Source organism: Aethalodelphis obliquidens, unplaced genomic scaffold (assembly GCF_003676395.1).
Source record: "Aethalodelphis obliquidens isolate GAN/ISIS:26980383/991018 unplaced genomic scaffold, ASM367639v1 scaffold4, whole genome shotgun sequence".
NCBI classification, from domain to species: Eukaryota; Metazoa; Chordata; class Mammalia; order Artiodactyla; family Delphinidae; genus Aethalodelphis; species Aethalodelphis obliquidens.
This window is the reverse complement of record NW_020837948.1, coordinates 61,083,917-61,101,248: the sequence shown is the minus strand read 5'-3', so window position 1 is coordinate 61,101,248 and position 17,332 is coordinate 61,083,917. Positions and strand designations below refer to the sequence as shown.

Genomic DNA, 17,332 nt, shown 5'->3' with positions numbered 1-17,332 from the left:
CTCCCTCGACCCTCAAAGGGCCTAATCATCAGAGATGGGATAGAAACAACCTCAAGGCCAGCATTAGCACCTGCATGGATAACGATTAATTCTGTCCATGTCACTTCAGAACAAAAATCCAGAAAATACTCCAAGGCTTTTGAATGCCACTAATACCTTATACCCAAATGTGTATGTAGGATATACATATATATACATATACACATACATATATGTGACACATATCCCACTCTTGCTGACATCTGAATCACATTCCTATGAAGTCAGAACACAAACAACGCAAATCTGTCTCCAACTGGAAGGAGTATTTCCCTGGCAAAGCATTTATGTATAATTTTGTGTTTTCAATCACCAGCACTGACTACAGCAGGGTTAAAACATGAAAATATATTTAGAAATGTGTATACTTGGTAAATGTCTGGCAGAGAACATAAGGCCTCACTAGACACCAGTATAAGGAGCCAGTATAGGGACCAGACTTGTGCATCCTGTGACTGCGCGGAAGCCATGAGGTGAGTCCTAGTGATCAGCATCAAGGCAAAACAAATAAGCAGCTGCTCAAAGTTAACTTTTACACCCTGGTAATGAAACAACTGATGTCCTTCTATGCCTCACTCTGGCTACAACAGCTGCTTGGGCAGGAGCGAACACTGTTGGCTCCCTATCGGGTGTAAGCTCGTCGCGTGCTTTCCTGTAGCCTGAGCTCACTCTAGTAACTTCGTAGTGTCAAGAGCCCAAGGTGACCAAGAGGGATGAGCTTTGAGGCTGGTGGGAGGACAGTGTCCTAGTCCAGGCAAAGTGAACGCCTTAGAACTATGAAAGGAACATTTGGTCCAGATCTCCTCAGCATCATGCATTCACCACAGAATAGTTTAATGGAAGGAAAGAAAGACAGTGCCGTCTCTAGTCCCTAGACTCATTTCTTGAGACCTTGTATGATGGAAAAAACTGACAGGTAGTTAGGCTCCGGGGACTAAATGAGGAGACAGAAATGCCAAAAATTAAAAATGAAATCTTAACCTCTCAAGCTCCTACTGAGGTTTTACTTTAGGGGTCGGGCGGAATTAAACAGTATTTTACAGAATTCAGTTTGAATTTTAGGGAAGGGGAATGGTCTTCCTCCCAGATAGTGAACTATAAAATCAACATCAATCTTATTGTCTAGTGCTTTTTGTCAGTAACATTGAGAATGTTTGTGGTTTTTCACTCCTTTTCACCTGAATAAGTACATGATTCTATAGAGATAAAGAAAGTGGGGCATGGGGGAGACAAGGAAAACAAATCCAAAGCTTGACTTATGAGTAACAGGAGATGATAAATCCCACTGAATTAGAGACAGGGAACTTACCGCTTCTCTACACAGTTTTCCGTCTTCTGGGGAGGAGGCCACCTTCTCCATTACTTGAAGGGCTCTGTTGAGGTACCCTGGCTGCCACAGCAGGGGCATGTTATGGTACACAGCCCGCAGCCCTTGCTGCAATTCCACCTTCCCTGTGGCCAAAAAGAACAAAAAAGAAGGCTCAGCTGTGGCTTCCCACTATGTCTGAGACGGAGGACTTGAAGGCACAAGCGAATACTTAACTGGCAGCTCTAGAAATAGAGAAGGATCGTTTCAAACCTATACCAAGAGCCTCATCCCACCCAGTGAATGGGGACACTTTGGATGTATGATGAAAAATGTAAAATTCTATGTATACACCTTTCAGTATAAAGTCATGTGAACTTATTTTTCCTCTTTTTCATTTGGACTACTGGAGATCATCATGAGGATATATGAATCAAAGGGTTGAGGGAAATTTACAAACGTTGCTATTTATTTTTTATTTATTTATTTAAATTTGGCTATGCCAGGTCTTAGTTGCGGCACGTGGGATCTTTAGTTGCGGCATGCGGACTTCTTAGTTGCGGCATGCATGTGGGATCTAGTTCCCTGACCAGGGATTGAACCCAGGCCCCTTGCATTGGGAGTGTGGAGTCTTACCCACTGGACCACCAGGGAAGTCCCTACAGAGGTTGTTATATCTGCCTCTAAGTGAAACTACCCTGACAAAACAAGTCAAACAACTGAAATACTAGTTTTGTTTCAAGAACAAAATCTTCCTCTGAAAAAGAAATTCCACAACTTTTTTACAGTGGAAATCTTGTCAACGTCTGACAACGTCCCCTGCCAGGAAATGTTTGACATTTTTCAAAATGCTCCAAAACACCCCATGAAATACTCTTTATGAAAAAAAAAAATCTCACTTTGCTCTCCTTTCCTTTATTTGAGGTTCATCAGTACTTAAATCGTATAGTCCTCATTCATCCTTTTGGGTCTCAGGACATGAATGTTTCTCTTGGTACCTCAAACAATCACAACTGGAGCTTAAAACATGGCTGGCAGCAAGGTCCCCGAGTGAGGACAGGGGCTGTCTCTGGACTCCTGGGGAACAGAAACTTCTGCACTAATGACCAAAGTCACCTTGAGCTGCCAGGTCTTAAATCTACCTTCACTTATCTTTCCCGGGAAGGAGGATTTGGGAAAGCTGTAGTGGAACATAAATAGACAAAGCTCATCAGGTGACAGCTAATTTTAGATCTGTAAGATGCTTGGGGTTGGCTGCAGTCACGTTCTGGGAAGCTGCTTCTGTCAGAGGTGAATGAGGCTGCGCAGCACAGGACACAGTGAGAGCAAAGGGCTTTGGATCTGATGCTCCCAGACCCAAAACACCCGGGCCTCTGCTTAGCAACAGGAACAACAAAGTACATTTTCTTAGCCTTGACAACTTCCCGGCCAATTCATGCAGTGTAACAATCCTGAGTGCTCATCTGAAGGCAAAGGCCAAAAACGTGTAAATCAATATCAAAAGTAGATGGTAAGTAAAGAGAAAATGATTTTTAAAAAGAGTGGTCAACTCTTTTGTTAGTCTGATCACCAGCCTGATGAAGTCCTCTCTCTGAGTCAGTTTCTATCAGAATCAGCATCTGAGAATGCCACACTACATTTTATTGGTGAAGATCAACTCCAAAAGCAGTCAAACTGCTATAACTTAGATGATTTTCAGAAAACAAAGGTAAGCAGACACAATGTATGATCAGAAGGGACTTTCTCAAATGCCTACCTACTTAGGAGAGAGACTGCAAGGATAATGAAATAACATGCATTTAATAAACCTGTGTAAATCGGGACACATTTTATGCACATTTAGGGTGAATGTTATTTGCCCAGATTCCACACAACCCAAGTGCCGAGGCTGCTCCTCAGAAGGCTTTGCCCTCCTGACTGTCTGATTCTCATGCAATCCGGGGTCTAAAGCAGAGCTAGCTGTCCTGTGTGTGGCACAGCCACATTGCACCAGTGAGCCCCTCTCTGCTTTCCCAAGTGCTGCTGGATGTGCTCTCTGAGTTTCTCTTCCCTCACACCTGAAAACAATACCAAGGATATGGGTTCAACTCCAACTCTTAATTTCTTTCCTCCTGGACTTTAGATTTAAGAGACAGAAAGATCTTTGTTAATAATGGGAAAGATCCTACTGGCCAGTTCTCCCAAAAGAGGGTCAGAACTTTCCTTTCTTTATCCCTTCCTCACACTGATCACCACTAAATATAATCGAGAGCCATCAGAACTAATTCTCACCTTGCCAGTGGTGGGAGGTTTTAGAACCCACTTTATTGTCTTAGGTCATAACTGTAAGGCCATCAAAGTCTAGTTTTATGTCTAAAAATGAAAGCTGTATTGGAATTTCACTCGCAAATTTAAATCAAATTATAATTTTATTATGAAGTAAAAGAATGCATCAGTTCTATCCATGAAGAACAATGTTTGTAAGGACCTCCAGCTTACCAAGAAGCGCATAGCCGTACAACTGGGAACTCAACCCCACCGAATTCTTCTGCTTTAGGCCTGGGAGTAACAGGGATGCACCGAAGTTCCTCTCCTCTTCCCACTGCAACAGAATATACCAGATCACGGTGCAGCCAAGCAATGCATAAATGCATTTTGTACGCAAAAATGTGATTTTTAATGACACAGAGGAAAAAAGAACATGTTATAACATTAAGTAAAAGAAGCAAAATAACAAAACTAAAGGTACATTATAATTCTAATTTTGGAAAGAAAAGATATTTATGTTTAATGAAAAATACAGAACAGAAATGCCCAATATGTTAACAGATTTCTGGGCAGTGAAATTACAAGCAATTTTGGTTTTCTTCTTTGTACTTTTCATTACTTTCCAAATTTGGGGCAGTGAGTAAGAGTTCCTTTTACTATCAGAAAAGCAAAACAAAATAAAAATAAAGCGTACACTCTGGACCAGCATTGCCTCGAGACAATCAACAAAGATTACCCATGCTGTTAGCCCTGTACTCACACTGCTATGAAATGACAGAGCAAGCTTTTTGAATTTTAAACAATTCAGCAATAAGACTCCTTCTACTTCACAGTGTTCAAATAAATATAACTATTAGGCTGCCTTTAGATAGATTTACGCCTCTCAAAAATCAATTAGGCAATCAGAAACACTTGGCAATCATTTCTTTCAATCCAGGGTGCAAAATTACACTTCAATAAAATTGAAGCCTTATGAGACACGGGAAAAGAAGGGGCAAAGTACAAGCATTGCTAAGGCTGCTGCAGACTAGCAACAGCAGGGACGGGGGACTTACTGTAAAGGTAGGCCTGAGGAGAGCCTTGGCAACTCCCCAGACGAGGGCTGTGATCTTCTCGGTGCTGGTGCAGTAGGAGCACACAGCGGCCTAAGCCTTTGTTCCAGCTTGGAAATACAGAACGCAAAGCTCAGGTGGCCCTGCGCTGGTCAGAGAATGAACAAAGTGTGCAAGCTACAACTGCAACCAGGTATATAAGTGGGGTACCCAAGGTGTTAAGGGGCACCCAAACCTCTTTATTGGGAATGACCTTCGTGCAATGCAAGTGCAATTTCTTAAGGTTTTTCTAAACCTTTGAAACAAGCAAAGACCTTGGGAGAAAAGCAAAGCCTCCTCAGGGGCTTCTGCAGTACACATAAGCAAGAGAGTTGGCAATGAAGGACCAGGTCATTTCACTTGCGAAAGCAAATCCCTTGGAGGTTTGATTTTCCCCCACAAAAACTGCATGAAAAGGGGCCCAGGGAAAAGTTAAGAAGGAGGCTTAGAAGCATTTTTTCTTTTCTTTAGGGAAAAACATGACCTATAGTATCAGGGTGCAACAGGGGCTAAAAGCCAAATGAGCAGCGTCCTTGCTGTGCAAGAACTGAGCAGGGATGGTGATGGTGCTGCAATGGTGATTCTTCCAAAAGCACTTTTACAAAGATGAATGAAAGCAAATGGATGTGTTAGAGATTTTTTGGTTGATTGGGAAAAATACAACCACTGCTGCTTAGATGAAAGGCTAGTTATGTGTTAACGTAAAATATCAGGTCTCTTCCAAGCCTTTACCTTCTACTCTATGTACTATTATGGACTAAATCAGGAGCTATTTTACCAACGTCCTCAAGGTTTTCTCATTTCATGCTTCAGCTTCTCCCATTAATACAAAGCAAACCCTCCTTCTCTCCTTCCTCCCTCCACTCCCCTTCACAGCCAGACATCTCAAAACACCGCTGATGCTCACTGTCTCCTTTCTGCACCTCGGACTCACTCCACAATCCACTCCAATTTGGTTTCCTGCTCCATTACTCTATGGCCCTCACACCACTAAGTTCAACGCATTTCATAAAAGTCCTCGTCTCACCTACCCTCTGAGGAGCATTCTACATGCAGACCACCTCCTCCCACGGTGTTTGTTCCAACACATTCCTGACTCTCCTTTTGGCCTGTGGCTCGTCTGCAGACACTTACACATGGATTTGTAAATTACATCTCCAGTCCAGATTTTTCCATTAAGATGCCAATTTCCCTTGTGAAATCTCTTGACTGTCTCAAAGGTATCTCAAAATGCAACATATTCAGAGCCAAATTAATGATCTTCCTCATCAAAAGAAGTCTTTGCAAACACATGGTGACCCTTTTGTCCAGATACACCAGGCAGAAACTGAGGAGGTCAGACTTCACCCCCACCTCCCTGCCTCCACATCTACTTCCTTCCTCATCATGCTCTTTGCCTCCTAGATACGGTCATCGGCTACTTTGTAACTCCACCACATTCTGGTCCCCACACTACCATTACTCTTACTCAGACGACCATGATAGTCTCCTACGTGCTCTGACCATAACCACCCTGGCCCTGATCTAACCTCCTACCCATGTTACAGCCCAGATACACAAATCTGATCATGCCACCCCTTCTGCTTAAAACTTCTCAGTGGCTTCTCACTATTTTTAGAATGTAGATGAAACAGCTTAGCATGACCTACCTTCTGCAATCTCATCTCACCCTACAATTCTCTCTGTGGCAGCTACACTATCTTCCTAGCTTCTGCCAGCCCCTTTCTGCTCAGCATGTTCTTTCTGCCACAGGACTTTTGCACATGTCATTTTCTCTTTTTGGATTGTTCTCCCTCTCTTCAGTCTGTTAATTCCTATTCATTCTTCAAATATTAACTCAGGAAATATTTCCTTAAGGAAGAAGGCTTTCCTAACAAGTTTAAAATACAAACAAAAACTCACTACCATACAGGCTTTTCATAGAAGACGTCTTTGTAGTGATCATTATAGTCATCATTTTATATTCGTGTGTTTGTTTTAAATGCCTATATTCATCTTAGATTGTAAGAAGGAAACTTTTGCTCACCACTGTATAAGGAGCACTTGAAATGTATGGAATGTAGTAGTTGCTCAATATATATTTAATGAACTAATGAATGTGAGGTGTGCCATAGGCTATGACATTCATCTTACAAAAACAAAACACACAATAAATTTTTTTAGAATGGGGGCTAGACTAAATGAGCTTTTCAGTTCCTACCCAAAGTAGTAGTTTTTGGTGTTACATCTGAGGTTAAGGGCAGACTGTAGGGCCAGGCTGCTTGGCTTCACCAGGTGGCTTCATCACCTACTAGCTGGGTGGCTATTATGTAACATCTCTGTGCCCCAGTCTTCTCATCTGCATGGAGTTGTGAGGATTAAATGAATTAATAAATCTAAAACACCAAGAACACAGCCTGGTGTAAAGTAAGTGCCATTTAAGTATTAGCTATTGTTGTTGTTACCGTTGTTATTCTTAGGATAGCAATAAACAATGACTAAATATCCTAACCTAAGAGATGAAACCAAACCTAGTCTTCTGGACTGACCCAGAGCAACCTTAGGAAAATACTGACATAAATTAAACAATGAGTATTTAATACCTGAGGTCGTGGTCGAAGCTGGCTGCCTCACTGCTTCGTTGGTATGCCATGTCCAGCTCTCACTGATCATCGATTACCTACTTCTGCACGTGTGAGGTGCACTTAGCCTAGCTCAAGACTCAGAATGCACATAAGGACTTTCCCTTGAGATTCTTCCGAGTGGAAGAATGTCCAATTCCACTTTGTTAGAGCCCAGTACCTAAAATGTACAGGATGAATACTCATTCCTGGTTGTACGGGGCCACAGCGCTATACATCAGGCATCTTTTTCCAGATGCTGAGGGCAGAGGTTTCCTCTGGTGCCCACATCACTACTGAGCAGCCACTGCTTGCTTCTTCTAAGGCTCTCACTGCTGCTTTAAGGTAGAGCACTTACACTGAAGTCTGTCTTCTTTGCCAGGCAGTAGTATAAAACGTAGAGGGAGAGGAGTTGGGTGGAGGGAACCTCAAAAGCTTCTTGCATCATGATCTCAAAAACCACAGACAGAGCATCTGGAAAGAAGATCAAAGTAAAAATGAGAGGTAATTAGTTTTAGGTAACATCATCAAACCTGTATTTAACTATAAACACTCTTAAAAAGTGGGGCATGACAGAAAAATAAACAGAATTAAGAAGTTAAGAAATGTGGGCTCTGGTCCTAGTTCTTCCATAAACTAGGTCTTTCCCAAGTCTTCAGCTTCTATTGTACACACTACTGTGTACTGAATCAGGTGCTATTGTATCACTGTCCTCAAGGATGTCAAATAAACCACTCAATTTCTCAATATCATCTTCATGATGTTAAAATACCATTTGTCCCACATACATCACAAGACTGTTGACAGTCCAACAAAATAATACATGTGAAAATGCCTCATAAACTGTGAAGCAAATTTAAGGCATCATGTCCATCAGCTGGAAGAGCTAAGGCATACAGAAAGGAGGCAAATATATTTTCCAGGTCACCCTGACAAGTAGAGAGGGGGCTTGGCTGACTGCCCCACTGTATGTTCTGGAATTTTCTCCCTGTTTGGGCAAAAGAGAACAAATGCTAGAGACAATTCTAAATCTCAGGTATTATTTCAAAGACAGAAAACTGATGACTACAAAAAGGACAATCAGGCTCAATTTAAAAGAATTGAAAGAATGGAAAGGAAATGCTTATTCATAAGTTATAATTCCGTGAGTGTAACATAGAAGATATCTGTTTTCATATGAATGCTGATCATAGGAGACCAGACCGTAAGCAAGGTCTGATTTATTGTCCCTCAATATTTCACAACATAGGCAGAAGGCAAGAAAATCAAATTCAAACAATTTCTTTCCCTTAGTATTTGTTGTTAAATCAGAGAATGTTAATATTGGTTTAAAATATGGTGCCTGCACATAACACAGGCACAACAAATGTTTTTGAATAACTGACTGAGCTGTTCTGTTAACCGATTTTTGCATATAGGGCTGCATAAGAGTTAGCACTGATTTGCAGCTGTTGCTAGCCAGCTGGTTTTGTGTGTGTTGTCATGGTTCTACATGAGGCCACAGCCAAGAATTTCTATATATTTTTTGCAAACAGGGAAACTGAGATAGACAGGCAGACCAGGGAGGAGTCACCCAGTCAGTCAGTAGCAAAATAAGAACCTGGAAGAGATTAAACAAACAACACTCCCATCTCACCAACAAACCGACATTTTAAAAGAACACAAAGTTACAAATCAGTTTAAAAAAAATCTGTTTTGCCAACTGTTCAATACTGAATCCAAAATTACACATGAAAAATAAATCAAATTTATTTTATCTCTAATTTATATTCATTTCAGTCGGCTTGGGAAGTGAAATTAGGTTGATCTGTATAAGTAATTTCCTTTTCCTCCGTAATTATTTATATACTTGGGTATTTCCTATTTTAGCAATAAAAAGTATAACATTTTCTAAATTTTTGCCATAAATAATAATAATCTGCATCAAAACTTTATTTTAAAAAATCCTCAATATTATTTACTCTGAATTTAGAAGGAAAAAAAAGAAAAAAACCAAACCCAAAACTCCTTTTACCCTTCCAACATTACCTTTAAAGAGAGAGGGGAGAAAACTGCTACTACATAATTTTCCAATGATAGAGTAATAAGGATTCTTAAATCTGATGTTCACAGAGAACAGACGATGAAACATGCAAAAGCTAATTATCTTTTAGTTGAATTCAGGAAGTCCATGTTTAAAATGGATAAGGGATAATGAGCATTTCAAAAAATAATGCACAGGGCTTCCCTGGTGACGCAGTGGTTGAGAGTCCGCCTGCTGATACAGGGGACACGGGTTCGTGCCCCGGTCCGGGAGGATCCCGCGTGCCACGGAGTGGCTGGGCCCGTGAGCCATGGCCGCTGAGCCTGCGCGTCCGGAGTCTGTGCTCCGCAACGGGAGAGGCCACAACAGTGAGAGGCCCGCATACCGCAAAAAAAAAATAATAATAATAATAATAATGCACAGCAAATATTTTTAGGCAGTCAACAACTGCAAGCCTTATGAGAGAGAAGATAAAGCAGAGGCCCGGAGAAGAGAAAGGAGAGAGGTCCCCGGTCCCCAGGTCCCCAGCCTCATCACTGAGTCCAGGCAGTGACGCAATGGAAAAGGCTGAGGGTGCTGGTGTGCAGGAACAAGAGGATGTAACCCAATGACAGGAATCACAGGTGTCATAAAAGCATAAGTGACCACCAGTCCACATCCACATTCCTGAGGTAGTGACTACCCTAACACAGGCATGACTCCTCAGAACCAAGCCTGAGGATGAAATGGTGGAAGGGGAAGCCAGTGTGTGTCTTTACACAACGGCATGGCCTCCTCTTTCCTTCTTCACTGTCTGCGTAGCTGCAAGCACGAGCGTGCTGTACTACCCTTCCCTGTCCACTGGAGACTGGCAGGGCTCCACCTGACTGCTCTGTGGGGTCTGCCACATCCGCACCTTTCCTTGGCCTCCCTTACTGTAGCTGAAGGTAAGAGCCACTTTAAATTAATTCCATGGGGTCAGAGGATTTTGGGGGTAAAGAGATCTCAGAGTTCACCAATGCACTTACTTTAGAGAAGGGGGAACAAAAGCCTAGGGAGGTGAAATGACTTTCCTTCATAGAGAGGGTACTACTCTCTCCAGTATATAAGATTTTATACTTACACACTTCACATGCTGTAACAACTGTGATTTAAATAAAGGAAGTTAGCAAATGGTGCTTAAAAAAGTCAAGCTAATAGCTGAATTAATATAATCTTAACTAGCCATGGAAGCTCAGGCAAGGTTTATTGCTTCACTAAATTCATTGTCCTTTGCCCAAAGAGACATGAACAAATAAACTTCAGAAACTCAGAGGAAAAAAGACCTGAATATGGTTCTCCTATCTGGCCAACTGGTGTGGTAAATCAACTACGCACCTATTTCTGACTGAAAGAGTGATGTAGAGAGTCATTAAGAAATAAAAAAAGTGAAAGTGCCTACATTTACTTCCCTTTGGGAACTGAAGATCCATTATACATGGAACTGGGTTTGGTTTCTTACCTTTGTAATTTTCTTCCTTTATGAAATGATCCATCAGTAAATTAAATGTATAGTTATCTGGAAAAATACCATATTGGACCTGTAATGAAAATAAAAGTGAGATAAGGGAAAAAATATTCATTGAATTCAGTTTATAATTTATGCCTATGTATTATTCAGGAAAAACCTTGGCACCGTTAGCTGTAAAATATCTGACTATCATTTCACAGCATCTGGGATGGTGAAACAGAAGCTGTGACTCATGCCGTTTGGTAACTGGAACTGTTGGTCAGGGTGAGAAAGTTGTGAGTGGGTGTCTGATATAAGACAACTGACGTCTGAAAAATAAAGCTCAATTCTAACACTTCATCATAACTTAAAAAAACCCCAAACCAAACCAAGACAATAAAAAACCACCATACTGCACTCGTTCAGTGATTCTTTTCAGAAGGTATGAATATCAATGCAAAAATGGACTCCCATGAGAAAGCACACATTAACACATTATGCAGCATTTTCTGGTCCTTAGAGCGCTTTTTCTCCAACTTTATTAAGATATAATTGTCATATAACATTGTGTAACTTTAAGGTGTACAACATGATAATTTAACACACATATATATTGCAAAATGATTATTACTATAAGGCTAGTTAACAAATTCATTGCCTCACATAATTACCATTTTTTTGGTGGTGGCAGTGGTGAGAACATTTAAGATCTATTTTCTTGGCAACTTTCAAGTATACAATACAGTACTGTTAACTACAGTCACCGCGTTGTACATTAGATCCTCAGAACTTACTCATCTTACAACTGGAAGTTTGTATCCTTTGACCAACCTCTCCCCATTTCTCCTGTCCTCTCAGTCCCTGGCATCCATTATTCTACACTGTTTCTATGAGTTCCGCTTTTTTAGATTTCACATATAAGTGAGATCATGACGTATTTGTCTTTCTTTGAGTGACTTATTTTACTTAGCATAATGCCCTCAAGGTTTGTCCATGTAGTCTCAAATGGCAGGATCTTCTTTTTTATGGCTAACTATTCCATTGTATGTATATGTTCATATACACACACCCCACATCTTCTTTATCCATTCATCTGTAAATGGACATTTAGGTTGTTTCCACGGCTTGGCTATTGTGAATAGTGCTGCAATGAACATGGGGGTGCAGGTATCTCTTTGAGATAGTCATTTCATCTCCTTTGGATTTATACCCAGAAGTGGGATTGCTGGATCAAATTGTAGTTCTATTTTTAATTTCTTGAGGGACCTTCATACTGTTTCCCATACTGGCTGTACCAATTTACATTCCTGTCGACAATGCACAATGCCACATTCTTGTCAGCATCTGTTATCTCTTGTCTATTAGACTAGTTTTTAAAGACCCAAGAAGCCTGAAGTTGCCATGGCTCCCATGTGACTTGCACGCACAATCAAGTCTGACTACTAATGGTCTAGGCTGTGGTCATGTGTCTGTTTTAAATCCTTAATTCAGTAGGCTCATCCCCCCCACCCCCCGTCAACCACCAGAAACACCTGAGGAATTCTTTTTTTTCCAATTATACCCATCCCCTTAGAAATTCTGATAACCCTAAACCCCAGTTGCAAATCACTGCTGAACTGAGCCACTATTACCAGCACGCTGTGCAGAATGCCTCAGATGTGCCGAAATGGAAAAAAAGTTTAGAATCCATTGCTTTAAAGGTTGTAGCTCATGAGCAGTGTTTAAATTCATCAAAGCAGTCAACCAAATCTGCACTAATCCCTAAGGCAGGGTAAAAACAAAATATCTTAGAATGATAAATCATTAAAGCCAGAAGGAACCTTAGAAATCAACTGGTCAGTGATTCTCAACACTGACTGCAAATGAGAATCAGCTTGGGAGCTTTAAAAAGACACCAATGAGGTATGAAAAGGCAGAGCACAGAGGATTTTAAGGGCAGTGAAACTAGTCTGTATGATACTACAATGGTAGATACATGTCATTATACATTGTTTAAACCCATAGAATGTACAACATCAAGAGTGAACCCTAATGTAAACTATGGACTTTGGGTGATTATATGTCAATGTAGGTTCATCAGTTGTAACAAATGGCTCACTCGGGAGGCTGTGCACGTGTGGGGACAGGGAACATGTGGGAAATCTCTGTACCTTCTGCTCAATTTTATTGTGAACCCAAAACCGCTCCAAAAAAATAAAATCTATTTTTTAAAAAAACAATAAAAAAAATACCAATGGCTGGGCTCCAGGAAGATTAAATTAAATTAGAATCTTGGGGATGGAGAAAAGCATCTATAATTTTTAAAAGCTTCTGTGTGATTCTAACAGGCAGCCAGGGCTGGAAATCACTGATTTAGTACAACTCACTTGACTTAAGAGTTGAAAAAACTAAGACCTAGAAGAATAAAATTACTATTTGCCTGAAGTTATGAGCAATTGGTAGAATTTATGAGGTTAAGCTTGGGTCTTCTGACTCCTTGTCTGGTGTTCTTTCCACTAAAAGACTAGTAAGAGTAGAAAATGAGATAGACATTTTTTGTCTTTCCAGAACTTCTTGTTTTGTTTTCATAGGGATCTTCTTCTTTGAGTATGATCTGTGTCATTAAAGTCTGAAGTGAAGAGCAAGATTTAATCCAGTCCTTCCCCTGGGGCCTAATATTAGATTTATCAGTGAACCTGCTTATCTACTTTATTAAATTATAAGCTTTCCGAGGGAAAGGACAGGACATTGCTCCTTTTTTGGGACAATGCCATACCCAATACAACATCTCACACACAAACGATCTGAAATGTATAAGTTAAATTAGGCCCAAGTCATGGGAACAAGAACTCCCAAAACCAAAATTAGTATTTCTTTTTGAGGTCTGCCATAGAAGGTCCAGTGACACTACAGAAATAATACATTTCCACAGAAATACTGTTAAAGTCTTGTTAAGGGTCAAGCTAGGATTGTAGCTTGAGACTCACAATAATAACATTCTAAACTTTTGCTTATTTTGTACTTATTTCATACTATGAAGGGAATGAAGACTCAACCCTTGGGTAGAGTATAACATGCAGAAAGACCCTAATCATAGGGGCTCTGGGGCTTGAGGGGAGGAGTCAGGGACTTAGGAAGACATGTTTTGAATAACCTAGGAAGTCTGTCTTCTTAAAAATGTGTAAGATGATCTGAATGCTCTGGAGATCACACTCCAGCAAAACGGTCACGTCTTTTTCTCTAAACTTCACCAAAGGGAACTAGGCAAAAAATCCAAGACTTAGGGATCAAGAATGAAATGACCACCGACAAAGTTCTTGTGATTAGATTACCTTTTGCTTTTACCACTCCATTTTTAAGTCACTGTGCTTGGAACAGCCACAGCTACCGGAATGTTTATTGTTAATGGGCAGGTTAATTTATACCAGCTCCATTCTAAAAAGATTTTCTGAGGGCAAATAAATTTAAAAGTTACTTCTTGTACTATTCTCTGCTGTTCTGTAATGGTACAAACACCAAATCACCTAAACTCAGGAGAATAAGCTGCAAATGCCAGGAAACCACTCACCTTATTTACAAGGGTATATAAGGCCTTGTCTTGTGCACCATATTTTAGACACTGCCTAATCCAGGTGTGGATAGTCCAATCTCTCAGGTACCAGCAGTTGGGGCTGTGTCGAAATCTAAATAAAGCATAAGAAGAGAGAAAACTGGGGTTCACTCTTAAATGTCAATGCCAAAATCCCTCTTCCATCAGCAGGTCCGGATGTGCAGTCAATGTGATCATAAAAGTCATAAAGACCAACAGTTGCTAAAAGCTTGAGGGTAAAACTCATTCACTATAAAGTCTGAAATGGGAAAAAGAAGGCAAAATAATAATAAACAAAAAGAGTATAAAAATTTTGTTCCTTATTTATACCCCCAATTCAATACGTTGTTTTAACATAAGATTTACAAAAATGATTTCAGGAATATGCTCTACTAACCATGGTGTTACATAAGTACACATTTCATTAGAAGACATGTGGAAGCTTATACTTTAGAAGTTTAAAATAAAACAGATGAAGCAAAAATGAAAACTAGGATAGCATAACAATTCTAGAGGAAAATCAGCTTTGAGTTATATTGCTATTTCTTATGGCACTTAGGAGACATTAGGACACTCTTCAGTGAACTGAAAGAAAACAAAAAGAAAAAAAAATTTTTTGAGCAAAATTTAGCATTCAGGCCCTCCAGGATCCGTGATCACGCTTTCTCACAGCCCTATTCCAGTGCTTCGGTCTATCTCCTCTTGCTTCCTACTGTTCTCCACATGGTTTTAAAAGGCCTAAGCAGTCCAAGCTGAGGTGTATAATAGTACCAGTATTCCGACAAAAGAATGGAACTTGGAAAGGAATTCAAATGCTGCTCTTGCCTTGAGTTGGCACACACTGGTTGGAGCAGCTTCTCCTTGCTCTTGGGGGTCTGTGCCACAGGCTGAGTGAGAGGGGAGACCTCTCACTCAGGTGAGAGGTGTGAGTGTGTGAGGCCGCCTCTGTTTATCTGCTTTGATCGGGACGGTTCCTCAAACATCATCTCGTGTCAGCTGAAGTCCCCACTTTGACCATTGAGGAAGCAAGTCAATCCCTGGACCCCACAAAATTCAAACAGTTTTCTTAAAAACAAAAGGCAAGACAAAAACTTAAAGAGAAAGAATTTTGTGCCATATTTGAGAATTGGGGCTAGAGGCTAATACTGGTGTTTTTCAAAGGCTGGTTATTCAATCTGCCACCTGCTATTTCCTGCCATCTGGCATTGGGATAGTTTCCTGCTGAACAGGTTCTCTGCCAAAGTAAAAGCTGAGAAAAAGAGAGCAAGTGAGAAGTAGTATTTAATTTAGGCTATTTATTAGTGATCTGGTGAGAGATTTGATAAAAATAAGATCTGAAGATGTTTTATGGATCTAAAGCCATCTAGCTCTGTCCAGTTTTTTGACTGCCTTAGATTTGGCTGGAAAATGTCTCTCTCACTCTTTCTTTACAGAATTAACCCCTTTTGATAAAAGGAGAAGGATAGAAATATGTCAAATTATGTTTAAGATGAGAGTGACCTAGCCAGAGAAAGCCATTGTATAAGTGCCCTAGATAGTAGGTCTAATGAGATCCTCTGCATAGAAATGAAACAAACTATATCTTTTAGTATTTCATGCTTTCCCTCACATTTTAAAGTCAACAGTTGAGCAACCTGAGCGTCACTCCTTGTTACTCTGAAAAATCTGAGATTTGAAGTGTAATGGCCAATTAACAGCTAATTTTATTTAAAAAAAAAAAAAAAAGTCAAGTGAAATACCAGGTGTACTGCCTAAAGATGGTGATGTTTTCTCGCTAGCCTGTAGGCTCCCTGGGCAGTAAGTAGGGGCAGTGACTGCCTTGCTCCACACTGGTTCCTCAGTGCCTGACACAATTTGTGGCCCACAATAGGTTGTTGACAAATAAAAAAAGAGCTTTAAAAATCAGCACGTATTAAATGCAATAATGTATTGATCATTATGTTAACTTCTATGGTATATTATAGAATTGTAAATTCCCTGTTTGGGGTATTTATAATCTCATTACAAAAATAAGGTATATAAACCAGTTTAACAATAACACGGGGGCGGGGGGTGTGATAAACACTAAAAATGCAGAGGGCACTACTAGATGCTAGAGGTATTTTTGGTAGTAGTGGCTTTTAGGTTTAGTCTATTTTTCCTTTGAAAACAAACAAACAAAACAAAACAAAACAAAAAAATGTCAATTATCTCCTTTACCCACGATTATTTAAATCTTATCTTCTGCTTTAGGATGTCTCCAATGACCATTAAAGTTATTACTTTTCTTTTTGATGGACTTTAAAATAAGAGCACCATGACCACATCCAACCAAACACCCTTTTCTCTTACTCACAATCAGCAGACCATTTTTAGGCTTTGAAAAAGAGGAACAAAGATGGATAGGATCTAGTTATAGACCTTCAAAGCACAAATGAAAATTTGTTTAAAGCCATTTGCTAACACACGGATGAACAGAAAAGTCTTTTCTTCTCAAATCTTTCCTTATCACCTTTTATTTCTTAGAAGCTTAAAGGGAAAAGTAACTCAAGACTTCACACAACTAATATAATCATCTGCACGGCTGTCCTTTGAATGATGTGTCAACAGACTCACATGGGTCTTTACTAAGTTCACTCTCTCTCCCATCCTGGAACAGGGCTACTTGGTGTGATCTCTGCTCTGTAAGACCTAATAATCCAGATACACAACCATGACTAGGATATTTTCAACTAACTGACAATATTAAATCAATTTAGGAATAAGAGGCAAACACACATATATTATGAAATATGTTGCTCAAAGTGCAATTCTTGTATTTCCTAGCCAGGCAACAAATAAACTCCTTCTGAAGCCCTCATTAGCATTAAAAAAAAATTAGCACACAACTTATGTGAGTAACTATCTAGAATATAAACCACTCAAAACATTGGAATAGTAGGGTCCAACTTTGGATGTTGAGTTTAAGAATTCTCTGTCAGTGGCTTTTTAAGCAGTTCAGACAGAAAAAC

The 17,332-nt window shown here is 40.1% G+C and overlaps 1 protein-coding gene across 13 annotated transcripts in view; it reads right to left on the bottom strand.

The window, feature by feature from the left end:
• Positions 1 to 17,332, bottom strand: part of MRPS27 (mitochondrial ribosomal protein S27) — a 125,284-nt gene that overhangs the window by 38,252 nt on the left and 69,700 nt on the right. For all 13 annotated transcript variants that reach the window (XR_003431654.1, XR_003431650.1, XR_003431647.1 and 10 more), the window contains exons 5-9: positions 14,322 to 14,436; positions 10,787 to 10,865; positions 7,642 to 7,757; positions 3,824 to 3,926; positions 1,349 to 1,491 (exon numbers count right to left, since the gene is read on the bottom strand). Coding sequence is in view for 2 of the 13 variants with exons in the window: in XM_027100880.1 (XP_026956681.1) it covers positions 1,349 to 1,491; positions 3,824 to 3,926; positions 7,642 to 7,757; positions 10,787 to 10,865; positions 14,322 to 14,436 (556 nt within the window). In the remaining 11 variants the exon portion in view is untranslated. The remainder of the gene's footprint in view (positions 1 to 1,348; positions 1,492 to 3,823; positions 3,927 to 7,641; positions 7,758 to 10,786; positions 10,866 to 14,321; positions 14,437 to 17,332) is intronic.